This window comes from Suricata suricatta, chromosome 15, assembly GCF_006229205.1.
Source record: "Suricata suricatta isolate VVHF042 chromosome 15, meerkat_22Aug2017_6uvM2_HiC, whole genome shotgun sequence".
In the NCBI taxonomy this organism is placed as follows: Eukaryota; Metazoa; Chordata; class Mammalia; order Carnivora; family Herpestidae; genus Suricata; species Suricata suricatta.
The window spans coordinates 40,878,454-40,900,847 of record NC_043714.1 but is presented as its reverse complement, the minus strand read 5'-3'; the positions used below and the strand labels follow the sequence as shown (position 1 = coordinate 40,900,847).

The 22,394-nt window shown below is 38.6% G+C and overlaps 1 protein-coding gene across 2 annotated transcripts in view; it reads right to left on the bottom strand.

Moving 5' to 3' along the window:
• The window catches only part of CPQ (carboxypeptidase Q), a 335,799-nt gene that overhangs the window by 31,624 nt on the left and 281,781 nt on the right, over positions 1-22,394 (bottom strand). The window contains exon 7 of one of the 2 annotated variants that reach the window (XM_029923923.1): positions 19,455-19,500. The exons of the other annotated variant lie outside the window; for it this stretch is intronic. Coding sequence (XP_029779783.1) covers positions 19,455-19,500 — 46 coding nt within the window. The remainder of the gene's footprint in view (positions 1-19,454; positions 19,501-22,394) is intronic. 2 annotated transcript variants of the gene reach the window in all.

Below are 22,394 nucleotides of genomic sequence, written 5' to 3'. Positions count from 1 at the left end.
CCATACTTGTGCATTAGATCCTTTTCCCTTTTGCCTACTTGGAAAATTGCTTTGGTCATTCTTTTCTCTTCCACATCATCTATTTCTCCCTTCTTCACTGGACTGTTCTCATAAGCAAATAAACATGTTATTTCTCTATTTCAAAATCGTTTTCTCTACTCCATTTCCCCACAAGCTCACAGAGCCAGTGAGAAGATCCCTGCCGTTGGCTCTGTGCCTTCAAAAACCACATTCTAGTCCTTCTTTAGCCATGAAGTTCCCTGTGGGGTTAGGCATCCATTGGGACAAGAAGTGCTTACCCAGAGCTGATGTCCCTACATTGTAGACAATACTCTGGGTACCTCATACCTCATAGTTCTCTGTCCACCTGGTCCTTAGACCCTTACAGGGTGTTTACAGTCCTCTGCACTGGCTCTGTCTTCCCTAGAGTGGACAAGCTGCTAATTTACTCACTCCTAAATCCAACTGATATTCAATAGATGGCCATTTATGGGTGTGTGGCCAGAGCTTGGACATGCAGGCTGAGGTGTCTCAACCCAAGCACACAAAGCCCCTTATAGTATGGGATGGAGCTGGGAAGAGAAGGTCCCCTTCCTGTGCCACCAATTTATGATGAACTCTGAAGTCCACAAATTCTATATCTGAACTTGATTTTTTTAGGTTCTTATGAAAGCATATTTGTCAGTGTAATGGAAGGAACACATTTTATTTAATAGTTCTTTAGCTTAATTTATAGATTTTGCACACTAAAAATATTAAATGTACATCTCCATTTGTTCGTTTTCCCCATAAATATTAAGGGTGCACCCTAATAACCAATAAAGGATTACATACAAAAACATTTCCCTTTGTGGCAAAATTCTACTAAGAATGGTCTATAGTCAATAGCTCAATTTCTCTCCTCCTATACTTTCTTAAACAGATTTGTATCATCACTGTCAATTGCACCATGTGTTTGCTTTCACCATCTATTAAAACTGCTCTTGTCAAGGTTCACCAGTAACTCACCTTATTAAATCTACCAATTGGTTTTCAATTCCTTACTTGATTTTCCAGCAGCATGTGGCATAGGGATCATTTCCTCCTCTTCCTCAATATACTTTCTTCCCTTGCCTTCAAAGATTCTACTCTCTCTGGTTTATTTCCTACCTCAGTGTCTTCTTTCTCACCTCTTTGCTAATTCCTCCTTTTATTTCATCTCCAGTCTCCTAATGCTAGAATTGCCAGGCCTCAGGATTTATACTTCTTCTCTGTGCTCACTCCCTTATGATCTGTCCAGTGCACGGCTATGTTGCTGATGATTTCCAAATTATTTCTCCAGCCTGTACCTCTTCCTTAGCATCATGCTCTCTACCTGACGTTTCTACTTAGAGGTCTAATAGGTATCGCAGATTTCACATGTCCTCCAATGAAAGCCTTCTTTTCCAGCTTTAATCAAAGGCTTCCACATCCCAGTTTATGTCAACTCCAACTCCCAACTGCTTAGACCAAACAACTTGGAAGTCCACTGGAACTTTTAAAACCTGTCAAGAAACCATATTGGCTGTACATTCAAAATATATTCTAAACATGATCATTTCTCACTATTTCCATTGCTAATCCTCCCTGGCTCAAGTTCCAATCACCTCTTGCCTGGTCTACTCCAATAGCCTTCTCATGTCTCTCTCTTTTGAGCTATTCTCAATACCAGTGTGACACCATTCAAATGTGACAGAACATTTCATTCCGCCCAAGACTCTGCAGTAGTTTCCCTATTTTACTTAGAGTCACAGTCAAAGTCATACCTAGCCCTACATTTTCTAGTCCTTGATCTCACTCACATTCTGTCCCTTGCTCCTTCAGCTCCAGCCACACTGGTCTCCTTGTAGTCCCTGGAACATGTCAAGCATGTTCCTGAGTTGGCATGTTGCTCTGACTGTTCAGTCCACTAGAATGCTCTTCCCCTAGTTATATTTTTAACTAATATCCTCACTTCCTTCAAATCTGTTTAAATCTCGTCTTCTCAGAAATACTTATCCTGACCACCCTATACCACAGCCTATACCTCTGGCATTCCCCATAGTCATATCTACTTTTCTCTTTTCCCTAGCACTTACCACCTTCTAATATTTTGTAGTTTGCTTATTTATTACTTGTCCTCCCTCTATCATCATCCAATAGAACTTTCCTCAATGATGGAAATGTTATGTATCTGCACTAATATAGTGGCAATCAGCCACATGTAGCTATTGAGCACTTGGAATGTGGCTTGTGCACACTTTCTGGGATGAGCACTGGGTGTTGCGTGTAAGCAATGAATCATGGGAATCTACTCCCAAAGTCAAGAGCACACTGTAAACACTGTATGTTAGCAAACTTGACAATAAATTATGAAAAAAATGTGGCTAGTGTAACTAAAGAACTGAATTTTCAATTTTAGTTAATTCTAATTTATATTTTAATTTAAATAACCACATGCGGCTAGTGGCTATCATATCAAGAACAGCTCTAGAATCTGAATGCCATGAGAGCAGGGTACTTTGTCTCATTCACCAAGATCTCCTAAACACCTGGCAGAGTGCCTGACACACAGGTGCTCTATACAAATATGTTAATGAATGCATGATCAAAAATCTAAGGCTAACTTTTCTAAGGTCTTGCAGTCCATCATTGGAGGGGATAGGGGCAGAATCCAGGAACTCATCACTTAGGAAAACCTGCTCTTTCCCAGCATATCAAGGAAAAATCCAGAAGTCTGGACAGGTGCCTTCTGGCATGCATACCCTATAAAGAAGCACAATGCCTAATCCTTGGCATTGTTGATTATTTATAAACACATATACTCATGCATATGAACTGGGGAAATAAGCAATCTTTCTGCACTGAATCTAAATCTCCAGTCTCTGCCAATATGTAACCAGCTTGGTTCATTTGTGGTTATCATCAGAATTTGGGAAAATACATTCTCCACCCTCATAGTCTCACAGAAGAAGGCTAATATAAATCTATAAAGTATTGCACTTTTCCAGTGGTGAGGAAGATGAAGGAATATTTTATCATTCACAGATGAAAAGGTTGAGGTCACGAAATATAAGGTTTTATCCAGCTGCATCCTGGAAACCAAAAAAATTACCAAATAGCTGTGGAAATTTATGTGGTTTTGGCAGAATAAAAGTACAATATAGGAAATTAAATAACCATAGAGTGAATGATATTTTAAAAGCTATTTTGGAAATTAAATATAAAATCAGTCTTATACCAAATCAGGACTTTCAAACTGTTTTCTTCCAAAATCTTATTTTGAAGATCCATAAAACCAATGTTTTCAGTTGTACTAAGGTGGTGAAGAAGTTACAAGTGCTTTACTAAACTGCAATAAAACTAAAGATTAGGCAATATTCTGCTTATATTATATGCTTAATTCCTTAGGTTCCTACTAAAAGTAGCAGATTGTTATGTCTGTAACTTCCTTTAAAATACTTCAGAATAGGTTTGTCCATTAATGTCCATAGCAGCCTTATTCATAATTGCCAAAAGGTGGAACCAACTCAAATGTCTACTGAGGCATAAAGAGATAAACAAAGTGTGGTGTATACATACAATGAAGATGATTCAGCCTTCATAAGAAATGAAATTCTTACACATACTACAAGATACATAAAACTTGAAGACATTATGCCAAGTAAACTAAGGTACACACAAAAAGGAAAATGTTGTATGATTCCACTTATGTGAAGGACCTGGAGTTGTCAAATTCATAGAGACAAAAAGTAGAATGGGGAGTTATTGTTATTGTTTTATGGGTACCTGGTTTGGGAAGATGTAAATGTTGTGAAGATGGGTGGTGATGGATAACAATGTAAATTCTCAAGAACAGTACACTTAAAAATGGTTAAAAGGGTAAGTTTTATGTTATGTATATTTTACTGCAATAAAAGAATAGGTCAACATGTACAGTGTGATCCTATGGGGCTGTTACTTAGGTGGGGCTATAACCAGATGCGGGGTTCATTCTAATCAAGAAAGTACAACATAAGGATGGTCTTTCCAGGTAGCTACACAGGTTTGTGTTTTCTATATTTCAATCCATAAGCAATGCTTTGCCAATTAACATAACTGAAAGTCACTAATGGATTTTTTATTGATGAAATTAGTCTGTTATGTAGCTTGGTGAATGTTAGAAATGGGCTCTCATTAGTGAAATTGAAACTGTTCATTTTATTTAGATGTGGATTGGCAAAAATATTTTAGGGACATTCCCCACACTTGCTCCACCAAGGCATAAGAGTTTAATTAGGCCTGTAGCCTTTAGCCTCAGAAATGAAGGTCTTGGCTGTATGTGAGCAGAGGAGGGGCAGAGAGAGACACACACACACAGAATTCAAAGCAGGCTCCAGGCTCTGAGCTGTCAGCACAGAGCCTGGTGGTGGGGGCTCGAACTCATGAATGGCGAGATCATGACTCAAGCTGAAGTCAGATGCTGAACTGAGTGAGCCACCCAGGTGCCCCTTGAGGGACTCTTTTTAACCTATTCATTTTCTGGACAAGGAAGCTGAGATTTAGGGAGGTTTAGAACTTGCTTCTAATCACAGCTAATACCTAAACACCAGTCCTTCTGAGCCTAAAATCATGTTCCTACTAAAACACCAAAAATCTGAATCCTTGAGATGGTGAGTGAAAGGAGGTAAGGGAAAGGACACGTGTCACCAATGTCACAGAACAGCCTCCCCTCAATTATATGCAGCCATGTGCAGGACACTGGGGTTCAGCCTCACCGGCTTTTCCTATCACAATACCTCTTCCCTGTTCCCCTCTGGGCTTCTGGGAAAGGGCAGCTGACCTCAAACAGGACTGCTGGTTGGATGAGGATAATTTGGAAATTAGGTGTTTTCATTTCTAAGGCCTTTTTGGCCTCTTAACTACTATCAGAATTGAGATAACAAGAAATTCCTCCAGCAGCTTTCTTGAAATCAGGAGTGGCTTTGAAAACCCAGAAGGAAACACATCCTTCTTAGTTATTTTTTTTCAGTTTGAAGTGCAATTTAATTTTCAAAACAAACAAAAAGCTCAAATGATCACACTTGATTGTAAAAGGGAACAAGATTTAAGGGGTGCCTGGGTGGCTCAGTCACTTAGTGTCTGACTTTTTGGCTCAGGTCATGATCTCCCAGTTCCGTGAGTTTGAGCCCTGCCTTGGGCTCTGTGCGACAGCTCAGAGCCTGGAGCCTGTATCTGATTCTGTGTCTCCCTCTCTCTCTGCCCCTCCCTACTTGTACTCTGTCTCTCCCCACCCCTAAATATAAATAAAAACATTAAAATTTAAGAAAAAAATAAAGGGAACCAGGTTTGACTGGTCACATAGATAGATGAGAAAAGTGGGAAGTAGGTTTTATATATCTTTTTCCCTCTTTAATATCCGATGTCTGAGATACAGAGAATGAATAACCAGTCAAATGAATAAATATTGAAGGGCCAAATAAGCGAAAAAAAGCCGTATGTGGGAAGGAAGGCTAAAACATCACTTTCATGTAAGGCTTGCAACTAGGTATTTTCATCATGTGCACTAATACACACATACTTGCAGGCCATTAGCAGTGATAAGAGGGCTTCCTTGTTGGAAACTTTGTAAAGCCAACCTTTACTCCAGAAGAGTAAGTAGTTTTCATTTTGCCTGTGCCAACTCTGACCTCCTGGTACTGACTTTTAGAACCCTATATGGCAGAGAATTAATGGCCAAATCAAGAGTCAGCTGGAAAGAATGTGTGATTGATTAAGTGATGTCAGCTTTGGACTCAGAATAGGGGGGCCGGAGGAGTGCTGCGCATTTGCTGAAACCCTTAATACAATTAGCTGTGGGCAGAGCACACTGCCCAGATTTACATGCCATCATCTCTGAAACTACACTCTATGAAAATGTAGTGTTCACTTCTGCTTCTTCCATAGATTTCTTAACTGACAACCAGCAAATCTTACTTTTTGCTTCTAAGCATACTCAAAAACAATGACTTTAATTTAAAAATGTATTTGAGAAGAAGTTTAAATCAAATGTCCATCAAGTTCTCTGGAGATAAGGAATATTATATGCACCAAGAATCATTAACCATAATAAAGCTCTCACATTCCTTAGCACAAGCGTAGTGGGGTATTACTCTAATCAAGTTTCTTTATCAGCTCAGTGAATGAATGGACCTTTACTTCCCACGTGATAGTTCTGTGAAATGAATGCATAAAATTTATAATAATTTAAATCAATTACAAATTTGACTTTAAAATCACTTCTAAAATTTACTTAGGAGTGTTAAAAGAATCTTCTCATGCTTTTTGAAATTATTCAATAAGCAATCACTAGGTTTTATCTTCTTACGTATTCTTCCTGGGCACATATGGTGACGCCATTCTATGAACCAAATTTCCTACTATAAGAAAACCAGCAGAATCAAAAGGCTACCCAGATTATTGTTTTCATCAATAATAATAATAATACCATCTTTTAAATAGTTCAAGTTTGCAAATTTTAATCTATCATATCTACTTTATTTTTTAAATGTTTATTTATTTTGAGAGAGAGAAAAAGCATGAATGAGCAGGGGATGGGCAGAGAGAGAGAGAGAGAGAAAGAGAGAGAGGAGAGAGAATCCCAAGTAGGCTCCACACTGTCAGTACAGAGCCCAACAGGGGGCTTGAACTCACGATCCATGAGATCATAGCCTGGGCTGAAATCAAGAGTCAGATGCTTAACCAACTGAGCCACCCAGGGGCCCCTACTCGACTTAAAATATTTTTAAAAATTTTATTATTTTCGAGACAGAGAGTGTGTGTGTGTGTGTGCACAACTGGGGGAGGGGAGGAGAGAGAGGGAGAGAGAGATTCCTAAGCAGGGTCCATGCTCAGGGCACAGCTCTACATGGGGCTCAGTCTCACAATAGTGAGATCAGGACCTGAGCCAGAGTCAAGAATTGGACACTTAACTGACTGAACTACCCAAGTGCCCCTTGACTTTTATTTAATATATGTCCCATAGTATTATTCCCAAATTATAGGCATTCAATGAGGTTACTGAATAAATGGCAGTGCTAGGACACAAACCCAAATAGTGTGACTAAGTCCATACTCCCATGCCTGGTTTCTATTACATCACCATGTGATTCTCTGGCCCGAGATAAACCCATTTCCCTACTGCACCATGATAATTCCCTCCTCTGCTACTTTTTCTCTCTTCCTTTTTCCTAGCTCAGTCTGCTTCCTCTTCTCCTCCACCTATTGGAGGTCTTACGGCTCTCCTCAATTCTGCCACCTTCATACATTCAGCTATTCTTGCTGAACTCCTTCCATGCTTACATTTGTAATATTTATTGATATATTCCTCCATGCGCTTTGATGTCCATTCATTCAACAAATAATTCTTGAGGGTCTACAAAAATGCCAACTACTACTTAGGCACTAGAGATTCCTCAGTGATTAAGGCTTCTTCTTGTGGAGTTTACATTAGAGCTGGGGTTCCTGCCTTTAGTATTTACATCTAGATTTTAAGATCCTTTCAATAATAACTCCACTTGTGCTTTCTCAGTCTTTGGAGGAGCAATGCAATTTCACTGTTTTGTAGTTTATCACTAAATTAATAAACAGAGGTATAAGTATATAGGTAGCCAATGTCAGGGGATGAGACAGGTAAACTTGGTAAACTTACTTGAGATACCAACTTACTCCATTCTCCTCAAATTTTTTAATACTGGGAAATCTACATTACCATCGAGTGAGGTATTTTTGGAATTCTCTAAGCGAGAACTTGTAAAAGAATCGTAAAGGGAAAATGCCTTGGGATTGGTTTCCTGTGTATGCTAAAGCAAGATCCAAAATATCCATTTCTCAAAGACATGCCCGGAAAGACCCACTACACATGGGAATGACATTTTAAGAGGTTTTGAATTATTGTGCTCATTAATATGTTTTTCCTTCCTTTGATCCTTTCCTTGAGGACAACCAGAGCTGCACTTACAACATTTCAAGGGTGGTGAGAATTTAGAACTAGGAAAAATCACTTGCTCAGAAAAACATATTTTAAGACTTTTTGCTATAACCAAATGAACAAGGGTGGAGTTGAACTCACCAAAACAAAACGCCTTTCTCTTCCAAGTCTGATAGGGAGTGATCAGAGAATGAGCTTTAGGACCTCTTCCAGACAATTCATCTTAGGAAATTTGGTGTCTTGGGTGTTTTAAAAATCTGGTTTAAAAAATGCTTGGTTCTGTATTAAATTAAACTTATATTTAACAGGCCTAATGCAGTTTCCTCCACAGAATTTCTTTCTGAATTTTGCAAACACACACACACACAGACACACACACACCCTCATGTTGTTATAGAGTTTAATTTGCTTGTCTCCCTTGAAGAATCATGAGATACCAATGGCTGTTTTAGGACCTGATTTGCATAATTATCTCTTTTCCCTATTTGAGGACAGGTGAGGGGAAACTTGGGACTCTTGTCAACTCTTCTAGCTACCTAAGGTCAAACTTCCTCCAGAGGACAGCCAGATACACTCAGATAGTATAGGAGCTCACCTTGTGCCAAGGGACACAGTGAATTTCTGCAGATTGTGTCATGCCTTAGGACACAATCTAAAGCGAATCTTAGTATTTAGCAGGGGTATAGCACTAGGTAATGCTATCTAGACTTATCTCTCAAAATTAATTCTAGAGATGTTTCTCAAAGGTCTTCGAAAACATAGTGACGTTGGAGGAACAAGAAAGATTTTTTATAGGGTGTTGATGTCTAGAGCTGGTGTGGAGAGAGGAATATGCCTTCTCTTTCAAGAACCTAGAAGCAGTTTGGGAGGCAGAAAGGCATTGGAGAAGGCTTTTTGGAATTGATGTTATGACAATGGCATGGTAGGACTGGCCCCACTACACTAAGCATCTTGAGAGCAGAGACTGTCTTGTCCATGACTGACTCCCTAGGACCTAGGACAGTGATTGTCTCATGGTAGAAATCCAATTAACATTTTATAGTTAGCTGAATTGAATGGAAAGCAGCTGCAGAAAGTCATGATAAAAAAGTGGGTAGTGCCAAGTTGGGAAGACTATTTGTGTATTCCCAGCTCTCTCCACCAACTTATTATGAGGCCCCAATGATATCCGAGAGAGAGAATAGTAGGGAACCTTTAAGAATACAACAACTGGAATAATGAAGAGAATAAAGACTTTGATAGAGACAATGCTATATGTTCACCAAACCATTTTTCTTTTGGAGACATAAGAAGGCTCCATTTACTAGGTTTCTTACACCTAGACAGGGCTATGCTAGGCTAGGCTAGTCCTGGACAATAGCATTTGGGCAGGGGTCACATGTGCTATGCCAGGCTAGGCTAGTCCTGGACAATGGCATTTGGGCAGGGGTCACATGTGCTACTTCAAAGCCTGGCTCTACAAACCTGTCATAATCTTCCAAGTTCTGTCTGTCTGTCTCTCTCCCCCCTCACTGTTTGACCAGATACAGAGGTGTAGAGGTGTTATTTGAAGACTTTAAGGGTCTAAGGTCTTAGGGCACAGCAAGGCCAGTAGATGGAAGAAGCCTGATTACCTGAATAACTGTGTAGTATACAATATCTCCTCCCAAATACTGATCCCCACTGGACTATATCATGGATGAGAACTAATGTTTATTTGTTAAGTCAGTGAGATGGAGTTGTTTGTTATAGCTGCCAGCATTACATATGCTAACTAATACAGAAACCATTGGATTCTGTGTTACTATAAGGACATTGAACCCTTTGATTCTTGAAGGAGAGCAGGACTGGGAAATGGGAATTACTAGAAAATGTGGGTGCACATTTGTATATGTACATACTAAATCAAATGCAATTAAGCATTCTCTACATGTAAGATCTCAAATAAATAGCAAGTTATTTTCAATTTTCTTAGCACTTGTAAGTTTTATCATTTATCATGTTTTGTCTACTTTTAAGGTATGTTCATATCTTATTTCTCTTTCTAGGTGGTAAACTTAAAGAAGGGGCTACATTTTATTCAAAGGCCTAATTCAATCACAAAGTCCAGTTCACCCTTGAACAATGAGAGGTGGAGGTTAGGGATTCCAAACCACCCTGCAGTTGAAAATCTGCATATAACTTTTGCTTCCTCAAAAACTTCACAACTAGTAGTCTACTATTTTTTTTAATGTTTATTTATTTTTGATATAGAGAGACTGGAAGAGGTGCAAAGAGAGAGGGAGATACAGAATCCAAAGCAGGCTCTAGGCTCCAAGCTGTCAGCAGAGAACCTGATGCAGGGCTCGAACTCACAAACCATGAGATCATGACCTGAAGTTGGATGCTTAACTGACTGAACCACCCAGGTGCCCCAACCAATAGCCTACTATTGACTGGAAGCCTTGCAAATTAATAAACAGCTTCCTGGTGGTGTAAGTATAGAGGTGGTGTAAGTAAATGGTCAATTAACATAATTTGTATGTTATTTGGATTATGTACTATATTCTTATAAATAAGGTAAGCTAGAGAAAAGAAAAGGATATTAATAAAATAAGGAAAATATATTTACAGTGTTTTATATCTAATGTATTTATAGGGAAAAAATCCATGTATAAGTGGATCCACATAGCTCAAATGTGTATTGTTCAAGGGCCAGTTGGAGATATATAATAAATATTTTGAATTGACTTCCCAGACTGTCTCTCTCAAAAGAGTAATAGATGGAATAAGGTTGATATCAGTACATGGAAAATATTTCCCCTGCTTTTTTGTACTCTAGGCTACTATTCCATGTGTTCAAATCCTGACTCCAATACTAAAAAGCTGAATGACTTGGCTAAGGTACTTACCTGTCTCATTATTAGTTTCCTCACCCATTAAATGAGATTAATAAGATTATATATGTAAAACATTTAGAAAGTGCCTACCATATAGTAAGCATTCAATAAATATAATCATCATCACAACCACCTCCAACTTAATTTAACTAGAAAATTATTGATGATATTTTTTATTTTAAACAGGTATAGTAAACCCAAATGCCTTTAGAGCCGAGGCTGGTAATGTAAGTAAAATAAAGTAAAAGCAAAACATATGTATACTATATATATGTATCAGAATATATAGTAATATATTCTTAGTGTATATATATGTAGTAAAATATACTATATATAGGTAAAATATAGTAAAATATACGATATATACTATATATCCTAATGTATATATTCCTATATATAATAATAATATATAGTAATATACCATATAGTAATATATGGTATATATCTCACATATACACAGATAGATAGTACGATTAACACTATATTACAGGTTTGCTATAAGAATACAAAGAATGGGTGCCAAACAGCCATAATGATTGCTAACATTTCCTGAGTGAGCCCGTTAAGATGTTAGTATATGAGCTGAACCTTAAAAGATAAGTAGAAATTAGCCAGAAGGATTAGAAAGCAAGAATGTTAGAAGCATAGGGAATAGCATAAAAAAGGAAGACTTGGGAGATAATTTGGTGTTTTGAAGAAACTTCTAGTAGGGTGTTATGCTGGAATGAATGTCCACAAGGAAATCTGGTCGGAGAGCAGGCTGCAGAGTTTGGCATGTGTCAGGTCATGAAGGGCATCGTATGCCATGCTCAGAAGTTTGCCTAGGAAGCAATAGGAAGCCACATTTTAAGACGATAACTAGAAGCAATGTACTAATGGGGAGTTTTAGTGCCTTAACTAAAGCAATAGCACAATGAAGGGAGAAAGGCTACATTCTGAAGGTAGAATTAGCGTATCTTGGGGAGCAATTGAGTGGAAAGGGCTGAATGAGGAAGAGAGGTCTAAGCCAATGCAAAGCTTTTAAGTTTGTGTGACTAGGATGGTAATTTGCTGTTCCTAGAGATGGACTAGAGTGATATCGGGATAAAAGTTCAGCTCTGGTCATGTTGAGTTTAAGTCCCTACTGACCATCCACACGGGAATATTGACTATATGGATTTTAACACCCAGAGATATAGATTTGGGAATTTCCAGAACCAACTTTTAGGAACATTGGGTTGAATAAGAAGAGAAGAATCCAAGGATGACAGCCTATCACATACTAACACAAGGAGAGGAACTTTAAAAGGAATGGGGAAGAGGGCAGTGCAATAAAACTAAAGAAGTAAAGGGTTTTAAGATGTGCGTGATGCTCATCTGTGTAAGTGATTCAGAAAAATCAAGTAAGGAAAGGACAGAACGGACCCATTTGGTTTGGCCAAAACCCAAATGACTCTTTGGAAGCGTCGTCGTGGTGGACTTCTCCAGGTGGGATTCAGACTGCGGTGCGAAAAGGAGTGAGTGGGAGGAGATGCACTTGGCTGCCAAGAAAAAGAGCTGGAAGTCCATGGAATCATGTGAAGGTGCTCACATTTTTTTAAATGGGAAAGACTTGAGAATATTTTATATTCTGAAGGAAAAACATTGGTGAAGAGAATTGAAGCTAGAGAAAAGAAATAATTACCAGTTTGAGGGGCTGGGGAGGATAGAAGTTATAGGACCCAGAACATAACCCCGGAGAAGAAAAGGATATACATCCTATTATACCCAAACGGGAGAGTGGAATGGGTTGATAATGGACTGCCCTTTGCTGAGCATGGAAGGAATGGAGGGTGGGAGAATGAGTTCAGTGGTGGCAGTTTGGGAGAGGAACTGACTGAGGACGTAAGCAGGAGGCCTCATTGAGGGCCCCGCTAAGGCTGGAGGCCATGAATGTGCAGCAAGTTAGTGGTGTGTGTGACTTTTTTAAGCAGCTTTATTTTCCAGTAGAGATGAGGCAAAGAAGGAGATGAATGAATTGATCCAAGATGTCCGGACGTCAGAGGCAAAAGCTTATGCTCATGAGCTGTTTAGTGATTTCTTCAGCCTGAGATTTCATTATGAGTCTGAACAATTTGCAAAACTGCAAATCATCTGAGATTTTCCCAAAGCCATGTTGAATACTAATTCATCTAGATAGACAGTGTAACCTGCAAGGGAATTGGAGCCTTTAAACTCAATTCTCTCTTGACACTTGAGAAATGAATGGAGAATTATGTGTCCAATTCTTAATCCTTGGAGGGCCAAGCACAAAAGTGTTTTATAAGAGTTATCAGAGAAGAGTTTTGTTCTCAGAATGCTCATTCTGACTAAAAGTAGAAATTTAGAAAGAAAAAAAAAGGGAGCAAGGAGGCTCTCACTTACCTCCAACAGGAGAAGGAGGGGCTTACCAAGGGCATTCCCTACCTTTGTGAAGCATCTTATGTACTCTACGTACTGGCTATGACAAGCCTTAGACTTAAAGTAGAAGAAAAAGAAAAAGCAGGCAAATGGCTTCCCTTAAAGATTTCATATTCTATTTTTTATGTTATTTTCCTTCTCTTGTTCCGCTGAAGAATTATGTACAAATCTATACCCAGTAGAAGCAAATATTTTTTATGTTTTATTTTATTTTTGAGAGAGAATGAGAGAGAGCGAGTGAGAGGGAGAGAGAGCATGAGCAGGGGAGAGGCAGCGGGGGCGGAAACAGAAGATCTGAAGTGGGTTCTGTGCTGACAGCTGACAGCCCTTTGCAGGGCTCAAACACATGAATAGCGAGATCATGACCTGAGTCAAAGTTGGATGTTTAGCGGACTGAGCCACTCGGGTGCTCCCTAAAGGTTTCATATTCTAATTGGTGGCTTCACCTCTCAGGAAGCCTAGTCCTTACAAAGAATACAGAAAAGAAGAGGGGCTACTGTCCTCTCTGCCCGGGATAATCAGCATCAAGCCTAATTCAATCTCTATAGTTGTCTATGTCACTCATGGGGGCACAACTGGGTTCTTTCCCTCACCTCTTGAGGAAGGATTCCTCTCTTACTATTTCCACAGACGTGCTTGTCAGAAAGGAATACCACCTACCATACCCTGACACCATTTCATGTTTATGTGAAAGTGAACATTTCACAGGCTTTAAACCTCATGATTCTGAGAAAAACCACAGCTGACAAGAGATTTCTGACAGATTTAAAAGGTAATGGGTTTTCTACTAGCTTTCAGCCTGCCTATAGTCCCTTTTGTTATGAGTGAATAAAATTTTCTGGAACATTAACTGCTTTTCTTCATAATTTTAGCATCCCATAATTTCAGTATTATGTGTCAATATAGGTACAGTGCAAACATAAATAAATAATAAAATGGTAGGGATCATGTGTTTTGTTGACTATTGGTTCCAGAGGTTTTCAGGATAACTGCAGCTTATCTGGGCTGGTAGTAAGTTCAGACGGGCCAGATATTTTATATCCATCCAACTATCTCTCCATCCATGCATTTCACCCATTCCTCACTTGAGTAGACCTTGGCAACCATTTCATTCCCCTTGCTCTTCCCTATAATTCCCCTACTGGCCCACTGCTTCATGGAGAAGAGTCTCTCTTCTCTCCTCTTACTGTTCCTAAATCCCTACATGTCTCTATTACCTAAGTTCCTAAATGGTAGAGGGATGTAACTTGAGGTCAGATGAACTAATCAGAAACAAACAATGGAAAAGCAGCAAATTAATCTTAAAGAAACACACACACACACACACACACACACACACACACACACCACCTACGAAGAGAACCTGAAATGTTCACGACAAAAAAATCATACTCTTCCTGGTCTTCTCTTCCTGCAGATAAGATTAAGATGTCCAGTCAAAGAATTGTACCTCTTTCTGAAAATACCCCATCTAGAGCAAATCCCTTCTTCCTTGGACCCCCGTCAAACTGTCCTAATGCAAACTCCCATTCCTCAAGCCCTTCCTAACATCTTTGACTGATATGCCTCCTGACTTCTGATGGTGTGTGTCCTCTCCCACTGCAACAAGTAATAAGCCTGCCTTATTAAACCACATGCATCTTCCTGGTCTTTGACAAAGCAGGGGTTGTAGGGACGCTTGGGGCACTTTGGTCTGATATGAAGTGGTTGAAAAGAATGAGGTGGGTAAAGCAACAAGAGAGGTTTCTCTAGTGAGGATGGGTAAGGATGTTTCCTCTCAAAAATTCTAACTCCAAAGAATCTCTTGAGAACTTTCCCCCACTCAGCTCCTTTCTCTTGCATGAAGTCTTATATGGAGGCACCCACACATTGACTCATGACTGGGAAGGCTTTTGTGGTCAAACCTGACTTGTTATCCCATCCATTATTCTAGGTCAGCTCAGCAGCTGTTTGTTATTTTCGGTGAGTCAAATATGGTTGACCTTCTAGGTTCTGAGTGTGGGAAATGTAAGCTCTCCAAGGGTACCAGTTAGAAGGTGGTTTAGAAATGTGACATGTAATCTGGCATCTCAATATCTTTATAGAAATGAATTGAGACAGGATGAAGGTAAAGTAGTAAGTTAAGGAGAAAGTCTCTGAGGAGGTGGTTTTATAAACCATTAGTTGAAACCGAGGGAAATTATTATAAAATATAAGGAAAATGCTGGGTTTTCTATGGGTGTTTGGTTTCTGGAAATCTGTTACTTATATAACTATAGTACCATGTAGAAAGTAGTTTATTTTTCCAAGTTGTGCCTCTGTATTTGTCAGAGTCTTGGTATTATGTGGGTAGAAGGCAAAGATGATTATCTCTACTCATACACTAAAAAACTGAGTCACGGTAATAAGTTTCTCAACATTGCAAAAGCTTCAGCAACAGGGCCCTGGAACTCACCCAGGTCTTCCCACTCCAGAATGCTCTCAGCATCACCAAACTGCTATTCATCACAAGTAGCCTGGTTGTTACTCCTTTGGTTCTGAATGATAACATTACTAAATCTGGGAAAACACTGACTAGATCACATAATTCTTAGGTAGTTACAGTAAGTCAATTATGTTTGAACACATAAGCAAGGAATTGGAACCCATGCTGTTCCTCAAAAGATGGTTTCTGGACACCCTATATCTTAGTCACCCAGGGAACTGCAGAAAAATGAAGATTCTGAGTCCCAACCCAGATTTACTACATTAGTGTTTCTTAGTATGGGACTCAGAAATCTGTACTTTAAACAAGCTTTACAAGAGATTCTTAATTATATTATTTGAATACAACTGGTCCAGGCTATGTATGTGTTTGCAAAAGGCCAAAGTTAAAGAAAGGATCAATACCCTCAACTCCCATCAATGTTGAGTTCAATACACATAAGGGGTATGGTGGTGTTGAGAAGGAAAAAGTGGCAAATGTTTCATTCAGAAATGAATGAACGCAAAAATCTGAGAAGGAGCACTCTTAGCTTTTAATGACTACACGATAAATACATCTACAGCAAAACAGATTCAATGTTTTTTTTTTTTTCAGATCTTCTTGTAACAAAACTACTATTCTTATGCTCGTGGGAGATGAGAGGGTATCCCTGTACTAACAGCAAATGAAAAGGATCTAGTAGACCATTCTGATGTTAGAATCTGTGGCCTTAGGTCTGGTCTTGATTAAGGGGGAAACTAAGGACTATATCCTGGATCATTAAAATTGCTTCTCGGACTGCGGATTTAGGAAAGAAACAAACACGCAGCAAGGGTAGATAGAAGCAATGTGATTTTCTTAATACCAATGGCTGCCTCGGTATTTTGGGAGTGGTAATATTATAAATTATCTTAAAATTTTTAAAGTTTATTTATTTTTTGAGAAAGAGAAAGAGAGAGAGAGAGAGAGGAGGAGGTGTGTGTGTGTGTGGCGGGGGGGGGGTGCGCACAGAAGATACAAAGCCAGCTCTGTACTGTCAGCACAGACAGAGTCCAATGTGGGGCTCAAACTCATGAATCTTGAGATCATGACCCAACCTGAAGTCAGACATTCAACCCACTGAGCCACCGAGGTGCCCCATTCTATCTTTTTAAATAGAAGGGTTAGCTATAAAAGTTATTTCATGCACAGTTTGGACTTCATATTTTATAGCTAAGCTATATGCAATATATTTCTTTTCTAGTAGTTTTAATTAAGCTGTTCTTTTAAGTGATCTATGGCTAAAATTAATCAAGTTTGATGAAAATAATGCTACAAACCAGTCTGTTACTCAAAGTAGCATTTTTTTTAAAGATTCTTTTTTTTTTCCTTAGCAATCTCTACACCCAATGTGGGGCTAGAGCTCAAGAGCAAGAGTCACATGCCTTACTGACTAAACCAGCCAGACACGCCCACAGCCCCAAGTAGCATTTTTAAAACTAGGTCTTATGTTCTGAATGCAAAAAAATCTCTTGCAAACCAATAAATGCAACATAAGAGAGTGAAGGGCTCCTATGGTAACAGAGTTAAGAGAGCCATCAGCCTCTAGTGCTTGATTTCAATTATTCTAATTTTCACTGTTGGAACTGGTGTTTAATTCTTCAACAATTATATAACATTTGAAAACTCAGTAAAGTCACATTCTGGTTCTTAAAAAGCCATCCTAGGTTATTCACTCTATAATAAGTAAGGAAATTGTATACAATTTCTTTTTACAAAAGTCTCATTTGGGACTTGAATGCAGTATGGAGAACCAAACAACAGGTATTAAGTGTAGCCAATGAACCCTTTCGCTTCCTTTTCCCAAATGATCATCTTGGACACAAATGTATAAAATGTGCTACAGATGTGTAAATCAAGGTATATATCTATTTATAAAATTAAAATTCCACTGATCAAAGATGGAATATTTACCATTTTTACCCCACTACCAGCTTGGCAACTAGTTAGGTGAAAATTAACTATACTTTCATGAAATTTATTATCACTGTGTTTATTAGTACCATTTCTTTTTTTACCACTAATATTTTTACTACAAATACAGAGTATGAAATAGTGTCAAAGAAAGAAGTACTTTCTATTCCAAAATCATATTTTGAAAAAAAAATGATCTCTTTTTCTTTGTTTTCAACTTCTGTTAGGATGTAAAATGTTTAATATGTGGAAATCAAATATCATTTGATGACAAAAGAAATTTCCAATATGATCTTATAAGCTGTGCTTCTGTGTCATGGGGACAAAATAATAACTATAGGTATTTCGATTTAAAATTTTATCAAGGGCTCTAAACGTATCACTTCTTTTTAAACGAGGTACTGCAAAGAGGCAGTTTTAAAACCAGGTACAGACTATGAATATAAAATATCCCACGTTAGCAATAAACTTTTGTATTTTTTAGTGAGATCTTTTCAAATTAATCTTTCAACACTCATATTGAGAAATCCCAGTTCTTGTCAGTTCTCAAATTTAATGACAGCCTTTTGCATTTGTGATGTTGAGGATTAGAATAAGGTAATGAATGCACACATTTGGCTAATTCAGTTTACCTTCAGTCCACAAAATTAATGCAACTGGATTCCTAGTGGAAAAGCTTTTTAAATTTAAAATTCTGTTTTGGATTTCTTAATTTACTACTCAAGATGTAATGCTAATTACCATTATAACAAAAGATTAAAACAAAGGGAAAAGGCTGTTCTACTCTTCGGGGTGGTGAGGACCTGCCAGTAAGGACTGGGGTTAAGCAGGGGTGAACACCAGAGACCTCAGCTGTAAGGCAGGGGTGAAAGGCAGCAACCTCAGTGGCCAGCCCTGGAAAGGTGTTCTCAGCCAGACAGCTGCCTACAGGAGCTAGGAGCCGCAGGCTGTCTTGATTTCCCTTCATTTTTTCACAGTGCAAGACCATTCCTTCTGTCCCATGTAATTTGCAGCCATTATCATAGATATTAGATGTGGAAAGACTTGGCAGGTCACCTAATTCCCCAGCCCTTCTCACAGAATGCCCCTGTTGAATATTTATGAGGCAGTCGGTAGCAGGCGCCTGTGGAAACCAGCCTATTAGTAGTCATGGTCATTTACCACTACCTGGGGGGCAAATAACATCAAAAGAACCTTAAAACATAACCATGGGTGGAAAAAATTAATGAAGGAATGTCATATTCTAGACATTTGACTAATTGTCAAATACTGAAATTTATTAAAAACTTCCATAGAAGCTAGATTCCTCTTTTATTTGGGGATCAATTGAAAAGGCTCTGAATAACACCTGATGGTGACTCTTTACTTCTGTGTAGGAAAATCTCAAAATAGGCTCTTTCCATGCCAGAGACAGAGCACGCTTCAAAAGCCAACCTGAAGGATTCTTGATTTGGGTACCATAAATCTAATTAATACGAGACAGCTTTGTGTATACTTGATTAACATAAGACAACGTTCTTAGTGCTGCTCTGGAATGGTGGGAGTTTTGAGACATTTTAAGCCAGCTACGAGGCAGAAATGGGAGGATCTAGCATTATTTGATATATGGGATAATTTAGACGTAAATCCGGATAAATCACGACCCGAGTGGATTTGTGTGTAGGAAGCTGGGTGTGTGTCTTTGATGAATTAGGCTGCACCAATTGCAAAGCCTACATGAACTAAGAAGTTGCCACTCCTCACGGTTTTCAACATAATCCCAGGGTTGTAAAGACAGCAGAGAAGGAAAATAGGCTTGCAGTCCAACAGCTGGTTCGGATATGCACTGACTTCATACCAGTTATGTGAGTGCTCCTCATTGGTCCTGGCCTCAGTTTCCTCCTCTGTAAAATAGAAATAGCAATATCTACTCATATGGATATTAAGAAGAGAAGATAGTGGATGTAATGTATTTAGCACCACGTAGGTCTTCAATAAATACTGGCTTCCCTTTCCCTGCTGAGCATTCTATAGTTGCATTTATAGGTTCATTTCTAGAAGACAGATTACTTAGGTGTATGGCAAAAAATGTATTACAGGTAAATCTGCATGGCTCTAAATGCAATCAAATTTTCAAAATATTTCTAACCCACTGAACAGTGGAGCAGGGTTTTTAAGTGCCAAGCAAATAAAATTGCTTCCTTCACATACCCTTGAGTTTAATAGCAAACCAATGCAAAATTTAATGTTGGAGAAGAGGCATGCTCACACATCCTGTTTTCTCCATTTGGAGGAAATGGGAACCTAAGATAAAACAACTTCCTCTCTCCTGTAGAATTCTCCAAGCTCCTCAAGCTGCTCCTTCCTCTTCAATAAACACTAAAGAATTCGTAGGTCACTTCCTCTTTTCTTCAATATGGTGGTAATTCATTTAGATATTAAGGATAATTAAGCATTACAACACACTTGGTATTTAAAGATTAAGAAACATTATTAACCACCATGGATGAAACTACCATTGACTTTAACCTCTTTCTCAACTTCTTACTCTCCTAATTCTTCCTTTAGCCATTAAGCAACTCCTTTCCTTTAAGGTAGCTCTTCTAGAATTCATTTGATTATTCATAGTATTAATAAAATATGCTCACAATGTCCAAAAGCAGTGCTCCTTTTTTATTTTATTTTTTAAGATGTTTATTTATTAATTTATTTGTTTTATTATTTTTATGTTTTTAAAATGTTTTTTATTTATTTTTGAGAGACAGAGAGAGACAGCATGAGCAGGGGAGGGTCAGAGAGAGAGGGAGATACAGAATCCAAAACAGGCTCCAGGCTCTGGGCTGACAGCCCGATGCGGGGCTTGAACCTAGGAACCGTGAGATCATGACCTGAGCCGAAGCCGGATGCTTAACCGACTGAGCCACCCAGGCGCCCCTATTTGTTAATTTTGGGAGATAGAGAGAGAGAGAGGCAGGGAGAGAAGGAGAGAGAGCAAAAAAACCCAAGCAGGCTCCACACTGTCAGTGCAGAGCCTGAAAAGGGGCTCAATCCCACAAAGCACGAGATCACAACCTGAGCTCAAATCAAGAGTCTGACGCTCAACTGCTCAACTGGCTGAGTCACCCAGACATTCCAATACCTCTCTTTTAAATGAACAACAAAAACAAACAAACCAAACAAAAATAAACAAAAAACACCCCCAAGCCCAATATTAAATACCTAAGTAAAAACAGGAGAAAAGGTAAACATTTTGGATATTGCCAACTATTCCAGGTGTTAAGATTAGAGAGATAAAACACCTGAGTAAATGACTTATAGATTCAGCTTTTTGAAGTTCTAGATACTTCCTTAATACTATGGATTATAGAATGAAACATGCTTATAGGTTAGGAAGAGATCCAAAAGAAAGAAGGCATGACTTCAGACAGGGTCCCAGTGATTTGTAATTACAGAGATATATTGAAAAAATCTGATCCAAATCTTAGCCCAGAACATGAGGAAATAAAACCAGAATTAAGTAGTATTCAAAAAAACCAGACAAAATCCAAGAGAAGCCAAGAAGTATGCTAACAAAAGAATGAATTTAAAAAAAAAGCAGCAATTTACAAGGAAGGTTTGTGGGAATGTAAAAGAAGTCTTTGTGCTTATTACCTGGCATGGTTCTTCTTTGGTGTGTGCGCACACACACACACACACACACACACACACTCACACCATAATAAGGAAAAGCAAAAGAGAATGACTAGTTCCTTTACAAGGTGCATAAACACATTCTCAGGCGAAATTAAACTCTTTAGTTCCAGGCTAGTTAAAAAGCACACACTTTGTAAATGTCCCCGAGGGTCTGTGACCCAAGGCACGGGGAAGCACATACCATGATATGAATGGCATCGCACGCACCTCTGTAATTGTCAACAGATGTGGCATGCCAACAGACTCGAAACAGTTTTCACTTAACACATGCTTTTTGGTGACTGATAGGATGAAAGTCTTAGAAAAATGAAGGTTTGATGAATGAGGCATCCTGCTTAATTGTGCTAAGCTGTTTAGTTCAAATGTTCATAAGTAGATTCAACAGTGAAGAAACAGAAAACCTTTTCCTGATTCAAGAAATAAGGAGGGGAGGGCTAGGAAGTAAATGAAAGAGAGAAGCACAAGATCATGTTGCTATGGGATACTTAAAACTGTATAAATCAGGCATTTGTGTGGTTATATTAGCAAAAATCAAATAAAATTGGTATGAAGACCAGATGTTTAAAAAATTAAGAAAATATATTCCTTATCTTCCAAGATATTCTCATCACTTTGCTCCCTATATTTTAGTGATTTGAACTACCAATCTTTTGAACAATTTAAAATTCATAGCTGACCTTTATTCATGTTTGTTTGATGTAGACAATTCTGTGCTCCTAAAAGGTAAAGGTTCATGAGTAGGCTGCACCTTTGTTCAAAACACCACTGTTTTACAATGAAAGTAATTTTAACTCATGGAAATATATGGGATTTTGGTTATGGAGTTCTGACACTATAAAAGGCTTAGACAGGTATTTCTTCCATTTTTAGGTCAGAAAAAGGTGCATACTAAATATATATTTTTGATGCATACTATTTTAACATCACTGGCTGGGATGAGGTTCCTTGCCAATAGAGAATACCTAGCCAGAATTCCTTGCCATAGTCCATACGTAGCCAGTTCCATAATCTGGAACTTGATGTGGCCCATAAGAGTCAGGGTGCCATCTGTGTTCTTGGCTATGAGCCCGTTGGCTCTTACATGTCCACTCCTACAATCCTCCCA